This window comes from Amblyomma americanum, chromosome 1 (assembly GCF_052857255.1).
Source record: "Amblyomma americanum isolate KBUSLIRL-KWMA chromosome 1, ASM5285725v1, whole genome shotgun sequence".
Taxonomy (NCBI): Eukaryota; Metazoa; Arthropoda; class Arachnida; order Ixodida; family Ixodidae; genus Amblyomma; species Amblyomma americanum.
This window is the reverse complement of record NC_135497.1, coordinates 89,282,470-89,298,278: the sequence shown is the minus strand read 5'-3', so window position 1 is coordinate 89,298,278 and position 15,809 is coordinate 89,282,470. Positions and strand designations below refer to the sequence as shown.

General features: G+C 45.0%; 2 protein-coding genes and 1 long non-coding RNA gene across 3 annotated transcripts; 1 reads left to right on the top strand and 2 right to left on the bottom strand.

The window, feature by feature from the left end:
- Positions 1-7,538: 7,538 nt before the first annotated feature.
- Positions 7,539-8,338, bottom strand: LOC144133786 (uncharacterized). The gene is made up of 2 exons (XR_013315104.1): positions 8,157-8,338; positions 7,539-7,610 (listed from the first exon to the last, which is right to left on the bottom strand). It is a non-coding gene; the product is annotated as an uncharacterized LOC144133786 (long non-coding RNA).
- Positions 8,339-8,480: 142 nt separating this feature from the next.
- On the top strand, positions 8,481-9,611 carry LOC144110708 (uncharacterized). Its single transcript, XM_077643804.1, has 4 exons — positions 8,481-8,775; positions 8,856-8,981; positions 9,200-9,306; positions 9,556-9,611. The coding sequence occupies exons 1-4, from the start codon at positions 8,573-8,575 to the stop codon at positions 9,609-9,611; spliced, it is 492 nt and encodes a 163-aa protein (XP_077499930.1). The 5' UTR covers positions 8,481-8,572.
- A 2,749-nt stretch (positions 9,612-12,360) lies between these two features.
- On the bottom strand, positions 12,361-14,338 carry LOC144113197 (uncharacterized). Its single transcript, XM_077646159.1, has 8 exons — positions 14,191-14,338; positions 13,737-13,914; positions 13,423-13,455; positions 13,275-13,334; positions 13,150-13,188; positions 13,035-13,079; positions 12,575-12,622; positions 12,361-12,510 (listed from the first exon to the last, which is right to left on the bottom strand). The coding sequence occupies exons 1-8, from the start codon at positions 14,318-14,320 to the stop codon at positions 12,465-12,467; spliced, it is 579 nt and encodes a 192-aa protein (XP_077502285.1). The 5' UTR covers positions 14,321-14,338; the 3' UTR covers positions 12,361-12,464.
- Positions 14,339-15,809: the final 1,471 nt, after the last annotated feature.

Genomic DNA, 15,809 nt, shown 5'->3' with positions numbered 1-15,809 from the left:
TAGCCGAAAGTATCTTGACGGGGTGGTTCGCAATGGGCAAGAAAAGCAGAGTTGGGGAGACGACAGGCAATGAAACTGAAAACAAGACCGTGGTAACGGATCTACGTGCCAAATTACTGCAACACATTTTTCTTCTCGTAAAAGTATACCATCTCTTCACTGTGGTCCAAAAACCGAATCCCTGAAGTTAAATAACCTGAATGGTGTACAAGCCACTTGCGGGCAGCTCCACATTGTACAAATAAAGTTTGCCATCTCTCTGTTTTTACAAGTTTTTTTAAAAAGAATGCATTTGTATATTGTATCCTTAAAATCTGTTCATTACTGTTACTTATTTTTGCAGTCCATAATGGACCTTTTTAAAGAAAATTTTGAATTCCGTGCTCCACTCACGCATTGAAAATATTTTTCCAGCACTATTTTCATCCAGTCTAAGTTTTCAAAGTCGATAAAAGCAGGATTCGCAGTAAGGATTACGCAAAAACATTGCATATAGCTTGTGCTCCGTGGTTTTATTTTCGAACAAATATAGTTCTTGGATTTTACCTTCATAGTGCAAGGTAGCTGTGTAAGTTTGTTACATTTTTTTTCGAGACTGCAGTTTTAAGCGCTTTACAGAACATTGTTACTAGCACGTCCTCAAAACAATGTTCGCAATTTAACTTGTGCATGCGACTTACATTCATTCTATTGGGTGTTAGAAAATACTGAACTACACAGACCACCACTACAAATAGCACTGGATTATCACAAATGTCAGTTACTAACCTACACACATGTCTGAAATATTAACACCAGCAGCATTAAAAGGCTGCTTAATCTGTCACGCTTATTCAATTGAAAAGAAATTGAAGAGCCTGCGATAAGTAAAGAAAAGGTCACAAAGACCTGTAAATTACAATTTTATTTTTTTAAATGGAGGACAATAAACAGCATTTGAAACCACAATTCTTGGACAGGTATTAGAGATAAGGACTAACTTGAAATCAGCACCTAAAAGTAATCAAAACGATACAATAGCAAATCTTGAAAAACAATGCAGAGTTGACTTGAAAACTTCTTCGCTACAGTTCAGGCTAACTGGTGCTGTCAGATAAGATTAGCTAAAAAATGTTATGCACCAGACAATTCCCAGTGGCTAATTCCAAGTGGCTAACTTCAAGATGCAGATTGCAAACTACAGTAAAAGAAATACTAAACAGACATCCTAAAACAGCCCACTAAATCTACAGTAAAATATCACAGGTATCCAATCTCTAATGTTTGTGTTTGTTCTTGAAAAACACATAAGATCAACATAACCTTAGAAAACGTATACAATACATTAAATTTAACACAATCACATAAAAAGAACACAAAACAAAACTTTACACTCAATGTATGGAGGCCTATGCTCTAGAGAAAGTTTATGTGCCCCAAAAGATATGTTAGCCACCCATTTGAAGGAGCCTGTCGCAAATAAAATGCAGCACTCATAACTTATATGGAAAAAATTAGAATACAGAAACACATGCACACATGCTTTTCAATCTAGCTAACAAGTAATGACTAATGCTGAAACACAAGGAATTAGTCAACCTGGTATTACGTGACAGTGCGCACTACAAGCAAAGCAAAAACACATGGGTTAAGGTGACAGTGCTCAGGACACAGGCATTCTCTTTGATCGCGAGAAAGGCATTCATCACCTTCACTTCAGGACGAAGTGAAGAAAAATTCCAGAAAAGTTCCCATGGCAACCGATCAGACTAAGGACTAGTAAGTTTTTGATTAAATAAGTAATTGAATTTCTGAAGACCGGTGTCTAAGCACATATTTGCTTGAAAACTTAATTGTTCACCAAATCCATTATCACCATTATTTTTTTCTAATTAAAGGATATGTATAAATGCTAGCAAATGTGTCATGTGGCAGAACGGGAAGTCATTAAAAAAACAAAAAATTACAAAATGCCGAAAGTGCTCCCAAGAAGCTGTCCGAGCTAGATGCAGAAAGATAAAAGCCATGACTAGACTATGTAGGGACAAGAAACCAGTGGGGCGATGATTCTTAGGGTCAACGAAATGTTGCTGTTCCTGTTTGTCATGTCTTTCCATGCTGTCACATAATGCGAGTACAGCATTTGTCGAAGTTTAGAGCCCAAGGAATTCGCTTCTGAGCCTTGTTGTGCATCACTAGAATTCCAGATCTCTTGAAGGTACAGAAAATCTTGCCCTGACCACCGTGAATGTTGGACATCCACGGATGCTCAGAGGCCTTATTACACGGCTTCGAAGCCAAACCCTTTGGCTCTGTACTTTTTGACAAAGCCTATACATCAGTTTTCTCACAGATTCATGCTGATATTGTTTTCCTTTTTCTTCGCTCTGGCCAACTGTATCATGTTAACATTGATAAGTTATATCAACACAGTTTGTGTTCTACTACCAGTATTCCAAACAGTACTAAAAAACTAGACATGTAAAACATGTACAGGCAGATAGAAGAGGAAACTGTGAAGGAAAGACGAAGTAGTTTTTAAAAACTGATGAGCTCAAAACCATCGAAGCGTTGTTTATTTTAAGCCAAATATCTAAAAGCACTCTCAAGAAAGGTCAGCAGACAGAGTTCCTTTTTTAGATTTTCGAAACGGAACACCCAGGAGGCTGCAAACAGCAGAATCCCCACAGAAGCGATGAGGTTTTCACTACAGGGTAATGAACAATAAACAGGAAAACGGCGCCTTGATAGGTGAGGAGGCATGCTGTAAGTGCTTGGTCCTGCAAAATTAAAAACGAAATATCACTGACATTTCTAACACTTGTAGAAGTGCAAAAAATACTGTCGCATTTCAGTATAATGCACATTATGACTACACTATCCTAGGGATGAATTCATGATAACCGCTGGTCTTTAACGGTAACCGAGTGGATTCGAAGAGAAGAAAAGCGTAGCAGGGGGCGGCAGAAAGTTAGCTGGGCGAATGGGACTAAGAAGTATGTGAGCATACGGTGACCGCAGCTGCCAAAGGACAGGGACTATTGGAAAGACATGGCAGAGACCTTATCACTGCAGCGGGAGTAGTAGGTTGGCCGATGATGATGATTATTCTCCGTAGTGGTCCACCTGTCGCGCAACTAGCGCGGTTCATGTTCGCCTTAAACCTCACGGAGCAGCTGACACGCCTTCAGATTAGCTCTAGGGAGTTGGTGTTGCCACCTGAGGATTGTCTCACGACGGTGCGTGCTGAAAACAGTGAAGCGCGGTTCTTGCTCATGGTGCTTCTTGCCTAACTAGCTCTTCGGTTGCAACTGTGCCTACGTCCTTTACTTTATTAACGGGTGGTACATATTATCCAATACAGTTTTTCTTTCAAAAACAGTGAAAGATACTTCGTTGCGGTCTTTGCATAAGGGTTTCTCTGCAAAACGCACAATATCTTCATGGAAAATTAAAAGCAAAGGCAAATTATTTACAGTTTAACTACCCAACTTTTTAAATATGTGTTCTGAGGACTCAAGGCTACATTTGCAAATTGAAAGCTTTTAACGTGGAAAATGAACTGGGATTTACAATGTCTAAATACGCACTAAGGTTCGCAATGCCGAAAGGGAATAACATTGTTTTGGAGACTAGTTAGGCTGGCTTTCCCGTGTCGCACATTGAGCAAGTGAGGTCAGTTGAGTATTCAGCAGAGAAAATACTTATGCAGTTTATACATGTTAGGTGTAGAAGATCCTGGCATTGTATTCGTGTCAGCACCGCGTTTAGCGACAGCACCTGATGACAGTGGAATGTGGGAAAGTCAACCACAGTGCGTTAATTCGCTGACATGTTTTCAATTTGGATATATCTCGAACCACGTTGCCAAATTATAAATTTAGAAAATGGTCTCTCTTTCAATTCTCTCGGGCTTCAAATTGAAAATATAAACTTTTATCCTGATGCCAAACATTATTAGGTTGCTTATGTTTTTTTCGAGAATTATTCGACTTTAGTTGTGTTTTATTACGTAAATACTGTACGCCTTGTATGTATACCCAATCTACTGGCACAGACCACACCGCCGGATTACACAGCTTTCAAATCAAATACCTGAGCAGGAAAGTTTCAAAGCGCATGGTATATTTCTCCCACCTTAAGATATGTTCACGCGGTACTGTAGACGTCGGTGGTATAGTGGTTAGCATAACTGTAGACAGATTCACAGTGACGCAGAGCAATCATGTTAATATGCGGCGAGTAGGGGTAGGGGACGAAACACGCGGGGAAACCACACCAGGTGCCGTTCACTCTGCTGACTGCACTGTTCTTGCAACAAAGCTGCTTGCACACACTTGCAAAGGCATCATGGCTTGAGAGAAAAAAGGAATATAGATGTGTGTGAGAAAATGAAAGCATAGTACCATAGTTTGCCGACGACAAAGTCATTGATAGAACAAAATCTGACATTTGTAACGGCGCATTCTTCATTCTGTTCGCGAAAGCCAGCGCCGTCATCCTCTCCTTACCCAGTCACAATTTGGATTCAATCGTCTGGCTTGATATTTATACCGGAGGCGAAGTTCCTTCATAGGGGTCAGTGGAGGCAGCGTCATGGAGGATAGCCGTGACGACTTTCCCAAACGGTCCAACACCGGGCACTCCACACGTTCATCTTTCAGCCAACATTGGTCATCTAGAAGCGATGTGGAATAATGCCAGAGGGCTGCAACTCAACGTCCTGTACAAGGGGAAGCCCTCTTGCGAACACTCCAGCATGCGGCCACCCCAGACATTCGTCTTTCCGTCGATTTTTGCTGACTATAGGCACGACGATGAAGCTGACGCGCCAGTTAGAACTTGACGTCTCTTTCGCAGTGCCTCCGATGTCCCGCTGGCCATCATCAACAGCAGGTGTGGTACGCTCCTTCTGCAGGCGGTGCACTAGTTCTTCCTCGTCTTCCATGGCACCACGGAGGCCATATGGCGAAAGCGCAGCGGGAGCACCGTGAGCGGAGTCGGAGGTAAGACGAAGGAGTCGAGTAGCAGCCTTGACCAGTGGCAGGTTAACAGTTTCTTCCTCGCATTCTTTGACAGCTTGGAGGCAGTGAGGCGCAAGTGCTCCAGGTGTGCCGTCAGTAGGGTCGAACGTGAGGCGGAAGGAGAATGCAACAGCATCAGGAACCCTATGTTGCAGGAGGCGCACGAGTTCCGCATGTTCAGCGACTTTGATGGTGGTTGGCGAAAGCGCGCAGAGCTCACCTGTACAAAGGTTTGTCATGAGGTTGAAAACGCCATCAACACCGGGCGCAAAGCCTTCCAGCAGGACGTCGAGGTCTTCCGCATCTTCGTCTGCGATGAGTCCAGTTGGCGCAAGGGCACGAGACGACAAGATAGCAGCAGGGCCTCTTGCTCGAACGGTAGCACGATGGATAGCCGGCAGCTCGAAGTGGTCAGATTTCAGCAGTCGATGGCGTGGGACATGTGCAAACTGTACAAACACACCCTGGACATAGCGGCAGACCCACGGTGTATCACACAACGTGGGAGTGCAAGGACAATTATAGTTTCCATGATCAGAAAGAACCGTGTCGGGAGCAGGGGGAGGAAGCGCTTTCCAGCCACAGTCCAGCCTTCCAACGAAGGCTGGTACAACATGCTGTGAAGGTTGCCAGATCCAATGGGGCCCTAGAATAGGGGCTCCACCCGCTGAAGAGGTGTGAAGACATCGCAAGATGAAGACGTCCTCTGAACTCTGAAGTGTATAGAAAATAGAGCACTAAAGTTTGTCCTTTCTTATCCCTGACGAGTGTGTCCCGTCGGTGTGAATAGGAAAGGCAAATGAGCACTGATACGCCTAATAAGCACAGGTACTAAAAAAGGGTGGTTTGATGATTTGAAAAAGAAAAAAAATGTGAAACAAGCTGATGCACGAATAAGTGAACAAGGCCGATTCCGCCAGACTCTAGAGAAAGAAATAGGTTATCGCGACGCATTGGTTCCCATTGGGAACGCCATACGAATGTAGCGAATATTCTGTGCATCACCTGCACTTTCTTCCTCGCACAGTGGAGAACGTGCAACACACAGGCAAGTTTTGCAAATAAAAAAATGTTGCAGACTTGAGACCGAGCAAACACTGAGAGTTCCCTGCCCAGCCAAGCCAGGGTTTGTTGCCTCATGGAGACTATCTGTGAATCCCAGTAGGCGCCATTGTTGCGAATTTGGTGAAGAGGAATCCCTAGGTAGTGAAGGGTCAGTCAGTCCCTGCGTATGCCACCATAATGACTCGGCATTGTACCCCAATGGCTCAACCAAAACCCCTTGGAATTATCCATATTAAGAGCCGCACCTGATACCTCGGTAAACTGTTCAGTTAAATGCAATGCCTCAAGCACACTCTTATTGTCAGAACAAAAGAGGGCGACATCATCTGCATAGGCTAAAATCCTAATTTCACACTGCGCCAGGGAGAAATCACGGATAGATGTGGAGTTAATGATACTGAGGCAAAGGGGTTTAAGATATAGGGCAAACAACAAAGGCGATAATGGAAAGCCTTGGCGAACAGATAATTTCAATGGAATAGGTTTGGTTAGCTCTTGGTTAACAATTAGCCTTGTATAGAACTCCTTATAGCACAGTCTTATGCCCCTAATCAAAACATCTCTAGTATTTGCGTGCTCTAAGACAGCAAATAAGAAATCGTGACGAACTTTATCAAAGGCCTTGGCAAGGACAATCTAAATTAGAGATACTTAATTGTCCGATCTCATCTGATACTGCCTCCACTACTGCACGTGCGATATGAATATGGGTTTGGATGCTGCGGCCTCTGATACCGCAGACCTGATGCGTGCCTATTGAAGGCATATGTAATAAATTATTTGAGATTACGTAAAGCAGACGAGAGAAAGGCATTTCATCACTCGTCACCCCAGTGCAAGAATATTTAAGCTAGCATCAATAACAACGAAGATATAGGCGTTTAAAAATTACGCTCCTCCTCTCTCCCCTCAACTCGTACACGCGGGGAACCAGACAAAAATAAAGAAAACAGGTCTGGGACTGGGCCCCGCCTTTGAAAACGTCATCAGATGACGTTCGCTTTGTAACTTCCGGTTGTCGCTCCTAGCCCCCCAGCAGCAGCGTCGGCGGCGTGGCGGCATCTCTCCGGTCTCTCTTCTGGTACGCACACACTGGCGGCAAGACGCGCGCGGCACGCCACCGGTGGCAAGAACGCCGCGCGGCAGAGAGGCCACATCGGGCTGCGTTCCAATACTCTAGACGTCTAACAAGACGTCTAGTGTGACGTCTAGGAAGCAGTCTACATGTCCGTGTATTGGAACTTGTCTACTACTCACGCCGCCTCGCGGCATAATAATGTAACTAAAGCTTATGAACAGTTGTACTACTATTTTTCACAAAGTGAGCAATAACGATAATTAAAAACGTGTTTTCAACAAGTTTACACATTTCTTCTGCAATGACATTGCGCGTAAACCGGACTGGTGGATGTGCCTATCGGTCAGTCTACTTGTAGCAGACGGGGCCGCTCTCCGAAGACGACGCTAAAGAGATATGCGATTATTCTTTTATTATTGATGCTCAACTGTACATGCTCCTCGAACGTGCTCGTTCAGACGGTCCTGTAAACATAAGAAAGAATACGAAAGACTGTGAATCAATATGCGCGAAATGCGATACGGCTAATATACACTGCAACAGGAAAACACATACGTGACATTAAACCTGCTGTCTGCCCTACGTGGCACTCGGAGACAGCGAGAGACCTAAATACAGCAGCGATCTTTAATCCTGCAAAGGCTAAAATCAATTCGCAACATGCCGGTGTATTTGTTCTGAGAGTGTAGAGATAAAAAAATGCACGCGAAAGAGTTGATGCAACTAATACAGCAACAGAAGAACACATTTGTTAACCGTCACGCCAGCCGTCTTAACGCCCGTCGAGGAAACCAACGACAGCGACGAGTATTCTCTAAAATCAAGGTGCTAATTAAGATCCGGCATCGTCAGATGCCGGATCACGTAAACAGACCTACAGCGTCCGCTGCTGTAGCAAAGCTCTCAACTGCACGATTTTCTCCTGCGTGATTCACTTCTAGGAATCGCACGTCCACGAAGATTAATTAGCCACTAGTTTGCGTACCAAATAACATAATAGAATGACTCACATTTTTCCTTTCCTATACTCCGTGTACAGTCCGACGCCCGCAAGAGCACGACTCGCTCATCCGCGTACATCAGCTCCGCCATCTTTAGACAGCAAGTTAGCCTGCATCGATGTGGACTTCGGCGAAGCAGTCTTATGAGACTGCTTCGCCGAGAAATGGAACGCGTCCCAAGATGGCGGCTGTCCGGCTAGACGTCTAAGTATAGCCGTCTACTTGGGAGTATTGGAACGCAGCCTTGGTTGTGCGCGCGGCGGCCGCCGCGGAGTCACGTGACAGCGCTGATCTCGCCTTGTCTCGAACTGCGCGAGCATAGGCGCGATTTCGCGGTTCTCGCGCGCTTTTTCCTTTCTCGGTAAACAGACCACATACCAGCTCCTCGTCCCTCATCAACCGCGCTGATCGCGTTGACTTCTGCAATGGCAGGTGCAGACGACGATGTTCTGACGACGATGAGCGTTTTGGTCATTGTGTGTTCCCTGCTGTTGCGACGGCGGCGCGCGCAAAAGGCACGCAGACGAAGGTTTTGGGTGCACCCCTGCTGGCGCTACCGAGACGTTGAAGGGCAAGCGAATGCTTTGCTTCCCCGGCTGCGCGCCCGAGATGAAGGCTTCTTCCGAGAGTGAGTGATTACAACCTTTTCAAACGCGTAGTGTGCCGTGTGTGTGACGTGATAGTGATGTCTTTGATTCTTGATTATAGCTTCCTTCGGATGCCGCCGAGCTCGTTCGACACATTGCTCCACCTAGTTCGGCCTGTGATTGAGCGGCAGGACACTCCGTTCAGGCGGTCGATATCCGCACACGATCGACTTGCCATGACAGTAAGGTAAGTCCGAAAGTCCGTGACCCGGTACTGTCCCGTCACAGTGCCTGATCAGCGGTCCCTCGGAAAATATTCTGTAAAACATACCGCATGAGCACTGTGATGCAACTCATCCCCCCCCTCCTCATTTATCCTTTGAGACGTATGTGATGAGAATACGCTTTTCAGATTTCTCGCAAACGGCGACACAATGAGAAGTTTGTCGTTCAACTTCCTGACAGGACGATCAACGGCTGGAATGATCGTAAGGGAAACTTGTGCTGCATTATGGGAAATACTTCAGCCAACCTATGTAAGATTTCCACAAACAGCAGAAGAATGGAAAAAAGTAAGTGCACTGCAGTCCGTTTTGTTACTGCGGAGAGGGTTTATAGTGTTGACAAGCGTCCAGCTTGCCTTTCTTTACCTCATTTGTTATGCTACTGACTTTCCCAATGCCGCCTGCGTACCGACTTTTCAAATGTGTTGAACTCCTGCATCTCATAATGTATAAGACAACTAAAGGTTGCCTTATGCATTACTACGCTATTGTTTTGTCACAGTCTCATATTATATTGCCTCCCGATCACTCTTTCAGATTGCCACAGACATGCTTGTCGAGTGGAATTTTCCCAACTGCATTGGATGTATTGATGGCAAGCATGTGAGCATTGAATGTCCTGCAAATTCAGGGTCACAAAACTTTAATTACAAAAAGTCATTCAGCACAGTCCTCATGGCAACATGCGATGCACATTATAGGTATGGTGCATTTTTCTTGTGAATCATGCAAACAGTGTATTATATTCATTGAAAGAGAGTGCTATTGTATGCACTGAAAGAAAAGAGGACAGTTCAGTGGTGTAAGTTACATGACGAATTAAGGAGCATAGCGTAGACAGGTGTATGATTGCAATGGTTTGCTCATGCAGGTTGACAGTAAACATATTTGATTCTGCACAAATAGCAGCAGATGTTAAAATGGCAATCTCTGAATTGTGATTGTGTGTGGCATGTATATTTAGTCAAACTATAATGCAGCACAGAAATGACTTTACAAGACTTGAACGCATTAGTGACTTCAGCAGGAGCAAGGAGAAAGTCATGTTCTACATCAGATGCTAAATGGGCTACACTGAAACTTCTTGCTTTATTTCAGATTTGTGTATGCGGTCGTTGGCCACAACGGGGGAGAAAGCGATGGAGGAGTTTTGTTAAGAACGAAGCTGATGCATATATTGGGCGAGCGCAGATTTGGGATCCCCCCAGCAGCAACAGTGGGTTCAGCGGGACTGATACCATACTTGATGGTGGGCGACGAGGCCTTTCCATTGAAGCCTTACCTCATGCGGCCTTATCCTCGACGTGGCAAGTTGCTTCAATTACTTTTAATGCTGACATCTTCCTCTGATTGCCGAGATGAAATATCAATGCAGCTGTACTGTGTTACTGCTGCCGCTGTTGGCCATAGCAGATACAGTTTCGTGCAATGCATACATACGGCAAAAATGGTCAAACCATTTCTACAAAAAAATTACAAATCCAGTCTAGCCTGCATGCATGTATATAGCAAGTCTTACAAGGAAAGGTTTAGTTTCTGCATGAAAAAAAAAATGGTTCAGAGGACTAAATTTCGTGTATGCAGTGCAATATGAGTGTATTAAAATAGTTTTATTACTGATAATTTACATGTTATGTTGCATTTTGTGTGAAAGCAATAACATGATGCAGTAATAAAATGTAATGTTTACATATATGGTTTAGTTGAATGATTGCAAGCAAATGCATGAGCACTATTTAACCTGTTTTACTGACTGGATAATATACGAAAATCTCAAGTTGTGCAATGCAGCCAAAGGGGGCCCTATGTAGCATTTCTTTAGCACAACTTAAGCATGCAAAAAATGAATAAAAACCCTTATAATATCAGTTTATGTAGCATTTGAAATTGTCCGCACCAGAAACAGGCACCCAGAGGACATAAGATGTAGGAACAGTTTTTTTCTTTTCAAGTTGTATTCAGTGGGTGCGCAGAGCTGCCAATTATTTCAATGATTTGAAATTAGTGCCATTGCCTTCTTCATCTAAGTATGTACATGTTTGCTGCAATTTTAATGCCCTGACCTTTTGTTTTTTCTAGCTCTTCATGCCTACAGGGTCAGCCAGTACAGCGAGTACTTGAAGAGGGCAGTGTTTAATTACCGGCTGAGTCGTGCAAGGAGGCTCATAGAAAACAGTTTTGGTATCCTGGCTAGTAGGTGGCGAATACTGAAGAGACCCTTTCGAGCGTCAGAAGAAACCACCGAGAACATTGTAAAGGCATGTGTGGCGCTCCACAATTTTCTAATGAAAGATTCGGTGTTTTCCAGGACAACGTACAACCCTCCTGGATTTGTTGACCATGAAGACTGGGAGGGAAATGTCACAAATGGGGCATGGAAGAACGACAGTAGTGCCCTTCCTGGATGGAAAGACCAGGGGTACCACTCTGCTCGGTAACTATTATTTCCATGACGGAATGAAATCAATAATAGTTTGCATTTCCTGCTTTATTTACATTAAAGCAATTGAAGCTCATCGATAACAAACAGCGAAACATTCAAAACATTTGATTTAACTTGATCATTTAACACGACTTAAGATCTTGTTCATTAGAGTTTGCGTTAAGAATTGTAGCAGTGCAAAAATACATGCGTATTTCATGTTTTCAACAAAGTCAGTGGGTACAGCTAACGACGAGGAGTAAAACACGCCCATTAGAACTGTGACCTCAGACAGACAGGCAGAATAAGCTGAAGGAAAAGGTTGAACATCTCGTGCATTTCTGTGTTACAGGGCTGCATTGGAGATAAGGGATAGGCTGGCATCCTACTTCATGAGCGACGGCCAGGTGCCATGGCAGGAAAGTGTCGTGACCCGTGCAGGACGGCAGGTAATTTCCAATAACAGGCAACTACTTGTCAGCATGCACAAACACTATCATGTCAAAAGAAAGCCGAAATTGCTTGCTTTCATAGAAAAATATTATCGATTGCTTGCACTTTACATTGCATTTATTCATACTGCTCCATTTCGGCTTCATACAGCAGCTTGTGGATTTGGAATGTTACCTCACATCTTTTTTTGTGTGGTAGCATCCTCAGTTTAGCAGCTATCCAGTGTGCTGCCTCTTGACTGTCATCTTTCGGTGCAGGCATTTCATTTTTCTTTTTTAGTTCTAACAGCGTAGCTGAGCAGCTCCCCAAGACATCTTTCATCGCATCGTCGAAGCTGTCAGACTGGCTTCTTTTGGTCCTGCATATAAATATATCCGCACAATGTTTTCTTGCAATCACTGATTATCATTCAAATACCGCAGGAAATGTGAACCATGCCAGTACCGAGAGGAAGGTACACCGGATGCTCGCCTTTTGGCACACCTGCAGGACAGGCCACATCGTTAGACTCAAGAGAAATGCACTGGAAAAGTATGTCTGCTTCCAATAAAAGAAAGTGCACACAGCTTTCTTACCCTGGATCTGGGGCAGCGGCTCCTGCTTGTGAAGTTGACAACCTGCCTCAAAAAATTGTTTGTTATGGTGTCATATTCCGACACAAGAAAGTGAACACCAACTTACCCTGAAGAGCCAGCAGCAGATGCCGCACCTTCTGATGTGCTGGGGAGCCTATAGAAAAAATAAAAATGCTGCCATTTATGTCGTGCAAAAAACATGTTGTCTACTTGCAATGCTATGAAAAGGAGCAAGACATATCACACTCATCTAGTACCCGAAAGCTTGGTTTCACACCTTGTTGCAGTTTTTAGACGTGCAGTCATTGAATAGAACACAAGTTTTTCCCCGTGCATTGCAGTGTTGAGTGTGTGATTCACTTGAAACTGCAGACCAGTGACGAGTCATGACAGCAACTAAGCCAAGATCTGTATGCACAGAAAACTAATCCATTTCTATGGGAGTGCAGCATAACAGCGCATAATAGAGTGGACACACTCTTAAACGTGAAAGGCTGGTGAAAAGGGTGTATTGACATGGAACCTGGGGTGCACCACAGCTAGGAAAACTGAAAATCACCACTCACCTCAAATCGTCCTCATCGGTAAAGTCATTGGGGCTGTCAGAGTACCTGCATTATATAAAGACATAGGATGTTGTTACTATTGGTGGATAATGACACCACAATTAGTACAGCTTACATTTCTTGAAAAAGCGCAGCAGCCGGGCTTGATATACAGCTGCACAGGTGAATGAAATGACAATGTTGTACATAAACTGTTTCGCTGCAGTAACCGTTATGGTAAGCAAACTACGAGGTGCACACCTGGCCACCAGTCTAGGACTGGAAGGGCAGTTGGATGACAGTGGAGATGTCAGAATGGAGCTGCACAAAAGCACAGATGCATAACAAGTTAAATCACTTGAAGCTTTATAAACTGAAGTTATACTTATGAAAACAAGACTTAACGTACATGTCCTCTTCTGGGGGCACATTTGATGAAGACCTGAAATGTAAAATTTGAGGTGTTTTGATGCAAAGCCTGCAGATTTCTTGCCAGGAAAAAGGTAATGTGAAAATACCAATAGCGAAGCTATCAGCGCAGATGAAGAGAAGATAAATTGTTAAAAACACAGACGCTTGGGCAGTCAAATTACGTAAAAAGATATTAAACACGAAGAAAGCAGCTTAAAAAGAATGGTAGGACAGGTGACAGTAGTGAAGTTATCAATGCCAGGCTTGAGTTGGCGCAGATGGCTACGCAACTAAGTTGCCTTTTTTTTTTACCTTTCGGCATAATGTGGTGTGCTCCTCAGCATGCCATCCACGATGTCAAAAAGTGTCCACTTCGTGTGGACCTTTCCGGCCTCTCCTCCGGCGCCACTTTTCCGGCTCCCCTCCGACGCCGACACAATTTTCAGCCAACGATCCTTCACGTTTTTAAATTTTGCGGCTGCTTGCGGTCCTACAGAAATGCCACTGTTTATCACCAAGAAAGGTCGAAAAATGAAAAGATGAGCAACTTGTTTGAGTGCTCAAGCGGCGCTGTACGAAGCGCGCAGCCTGATACGACATGCGAACCGCTCAGGCAAAATCACCATGCCCGTAGGAAACCGAGATTCCACATCATTTGCTCCGCAGCACACCGCTAGAGCACTCTAAACAAGTGTGCTCACCCCCGCACATTCCTGCCGACGTGAACATTCAGCGGAAACTCAGATAAAGAATGAAAACAACTCACCAGTCAGATCGAATGTTCTGCCGATGATCGCCCACCGGTTCATTTTGGCGTCCTTATCTTTGTACTCCGGGTGAGTTTTGTCGTACAAAAAGGGGAACACGCGAACAGTCTCCAGAAATTGTTCCATCATGTTCTCCCGGTTGAAATTCATTTTGCCAATTGGATGTACACGAGAAGAAAGCACTAGCGCTGTTTGTCGCGGCTGGCTCGGAGCGCTTGGTCGTCGATCGTGGTTCTGCCGCCGCCGCTGGAAGTTAACTTTGGCAGTAGCCAAGAGGTGGCGCTAGGAGAAAGCCTGGGCGTTTCTCATTGGTTCGCGGCACGCGGCAAGCCGCCGAAAATGGCTCCTCGACCCATCCTCTGCGCGGCAGACCAAACCGCCTCCGCGGCAGGTTTCGCGGCACGCGGCGCGCCGCCGGCGGCGTGCCGCGCGCGTCTTGCCGCCAGTGTGTCCGTACCTGCTGGATTGCGGCGCGCGTCGGGTTTCTTTGCTTGTCGTCTGCTGTAGTTAGCAGTAATAAACCCGGACCTCGAGGTGCGACTGCTCGCTCTTACGGCCGTGATAGGCATCGAGCCCTATGCGTGCCCACGAAGAGCCGTGCGAGTGGCTCCGGAACTCCCGACAGAAGGAGGCAGCCGAGGAAAATTGAAACCATATGCGAAGGCAATGCCCTGGCCCGCGCTTGCCCGAGAGGGCCGCGCGGCGGCACGAGCAGACGATTTTCACGGCTACCGGAAGTGTGCCCGTGACGTCGTGGCTGCCGTGGCTCCAGCGAATGACAGCGTGTGGTGGCCTGGTGACGTCATGGTACAGTGACGTCTTTCTTCCACGATTTTACTTCCAAAATCGGTCACTACAAGCACACCAATCAGCCCGCGAATTTAAAAAAACACGCTTTTTTTAATTGATAATAAATTGCCGGCTCAGTTCCGAAGACTTATGCTTTGTGTGAATGCTCATTAGCATCATTTCTAAACATAGAAAACATTTACAAGCGACTTTGAATTGTTTGCATAGTCCCTTTAGGTGAGCGACAACCAGCTTCAGACGATTGCAAAGAACCTTTGCAAAAAGCTTGTGATCTACATTACAGAGGGAAATTGGACGATATCCCTCAACTATTTTCAACCGATATGCATCCGTGCTTTTTGGAATTAATATGGTATGCCCAGAATAGAAAGTGGGGGCAAAAAACCAGCATCGTAAGAAGCCTGGAAAACCTCCATCAAGACAGGTGCTAGGCAAGGGGGAAATGTTTATAGAACTCGCTAGTAATGCCATCTGGCCCAGGAGATCTCTTAGCCGTCAGGTCATAAATGGCAGATTTAATTTCGTCCGGAGTGATAGGCCCCTCCACTACGGCACGCTGCTCATCGTCAAGTTGGGGCAAGGCTTCTAATAAGTGACTGTAATCTGATGTCGCATTTTTGCCCGCACAACCACCAAACAGCTTCCGATAATAGTCAAAGAAAGCCTAAATAATGCCAGGACCATCGCTGTATGTGCATCCTCAATACTTAATTTACAGTATTTCTTTAGCTAGAGCCGTCTGCCTTTCATCACTCAGGGCCCGACGAGATGGTTGCTCATCCAGAAACCTACGGGTCCTAGATCTTAT

Excerpts from the sequence above, each read along its gene's own strand:
- LOC144110708 (XM_077643804.1), top strand. The coding sequence starts at position 8,573 with ATGGCAGGTGCAGACGACGATGTTCTGACGACGATGAGCGTTTTGGTC. Across the intron at positions 8,776-8,855 it reads GATGAAGGCTTCTTCCGAGA|CTTCCTTCGGATGCCGCCGA; the intron begins GTGAGTGATTAC and ends TCTTGATTATAG. Across the intron at positions 9,307-9,555 it reads CAGCAGAAGAATGGAAAAAA|ATTGCCACAGACATGCTTGT; the intron begins GTAAGTGCACTG and ends TCACTCTTTCAG.
- LOC144113197 (XM_077646159.1), bottom strand. The coding sequence starts at position 14,320 with ATGATGGAACAATTTCTGGAGACTGTTCGCGTGTTCCCCTTTTTGTAC. Across the intron at positions 13,456-13,736 it reads ACACCACATTATGCCGAAAG|GTCTTCATCAAATGTGCCCC; the intron begins GTAAAAAAAAAA and ends TTTACATTTCAG. Across the intron at positions 12,623-13,034 it reads ACCGATGAGGACGATTTGAG|GCTCCCCAGCACATCAGAAG; the intron begins GTGAGTGGTGAT and ends TTTTTTCTATAG.